The sequence below is a fragment of the Egretta garzetta genome, unplaced genomic scaffold, assembly GCF_000687185.1.
Source record: "Egretta garzetta isolate BGI_Z169 unplaced genomic scaffold, ASM68718v1 scaffold34, whole genome shotgun sequence".
Taxonomy (NCBI): Eukaryota; Metazoa; Chordata; class Aves; order Pelecaniformes; family Ardeidae; genus Egretta; species Egretta garzetta.
The window spans coordinates 119,124-120,262 of record NW_009259586.1 but is presented as its reverse complement, the minus strand read 5'-3'; the positions used below and the strand labels follow the sequence as shown (position 1 = coordinate 120,262).

General features: G+C 50.1%; 1 protein-coding gene across 1 annotated transcript in view; it reads right to left on the bottom strand.

Moving 5' to 3' along the window:
• NTN1 (netrin 1) overlaps nucleotides 1-1,139 on the bottom strand; it is a 54,933-nt gene that overhangs the window by 52,256 nt on the left and 1,538 nt on the right. The window contains exon 2 of the mRNA XM_009637794.2: nucleotides 1,071-1,125. Within this exon, the coding sequence (XP_009636089.2) occupies nucleotides 1,071-1,125 (55 nt within the window). The remainder of the gene's footprint in view (nucleotides 1-1,070; nucleotides 1,126-1,139) is intronic.

The following is a 1,139-nucleotide window of genomic DNA, read 5'->3' as shown; positions in this document are numbered from 1 at the left end:
ACCCCCCGAGCCGACGCTGCGGCTGGTGCTGTGGCTTGTTAGCAGCCTCGGCGCAGGGCGGGTGGAAAACATCATGTTGAAATAGTTTTTACAAGGTGAAAAAAGGGGGGGTAGGGCCATCTAAAGAAGCAATTTCTTTTTCTGCTTTGGCAAAGACTGTCTGTTTTCAGTGGAAAAAACAAAAAAAAACAACAACCCATGAAGAAGCGTTTTCATTAAAAAATTGAAAATGCTGAAGACCTAAAGCTTTCCAGCCAAAAATAGCCAGCTTGGGCCAAAAAGCTTTACGTTTCTTATTGAAACGAGTCTTTACAGAGAAAAAAGCTGAAGCTTTCTGCGGGAAACCCCAGCATCATTTAATCTGGCTTTTGAATGTTTGCTTGATTCCTTTAGCTGCGTCTCGGGTTCAGGATTTATACCTCTTCCAGCAGACAGCTGAGAGTTAAAAAAGTTCGTTTGCAGGATTTGCTCTTATTGCTGCTCCCACCCCAGCTGAAGCCCTGCTCGCCTTCACAGAAACCTCAAAAAACTCTGTCTGCTGAGCTCAGAATAAAATTGTTCCCCGTTTTACTGTTCTTGCCTCATCCGGAGGAGTGAAATGTTTTGCGGGTGGGTTAAGCACTGCCTGTGCCCTCAGCAGTGCTGGGGGCTGGGAGCTGGAGCCGGGCGTTTGGAGGAGGCTGATGTACAGACGCTACACCTAACCCCATGCCGGGGATTTTTGTGCAACTCTGCCCTTACGTATGCAGTGACCAAGTTGGCTGTGGCTATCAGAGCACATGAAGCATGATTTATAAGTGATAAAACCTGAAATAATTTCAGGTCATCCTCAGCAGCAAGGACTTTTTGTATTTCAGTGGCCTCGTCCTCACTGAGGAGGCTGGGGAGACCAGGGAGAGGTGATGGCAGGGAACATGGGGGCAAGAAAAGTCATTTCAAGGGCTTGGCTTGGGAGAGGCAGGAGCAGGAGGAGTTTGGCAAAAGCAAGAGCTGCGGAAGCAGGAGCAGTGGGAAGGGGCTGGAGAAGAAGGAGCCGTGCAGTCCCAGCCATCCCACCCCACACGCGGTACCTTTGCAGGCCTTGCGGTGGGAGATGGGCTTGCTGAGGTCCCGGTAGAAGCCCTCCTTGCAGGAGTGGC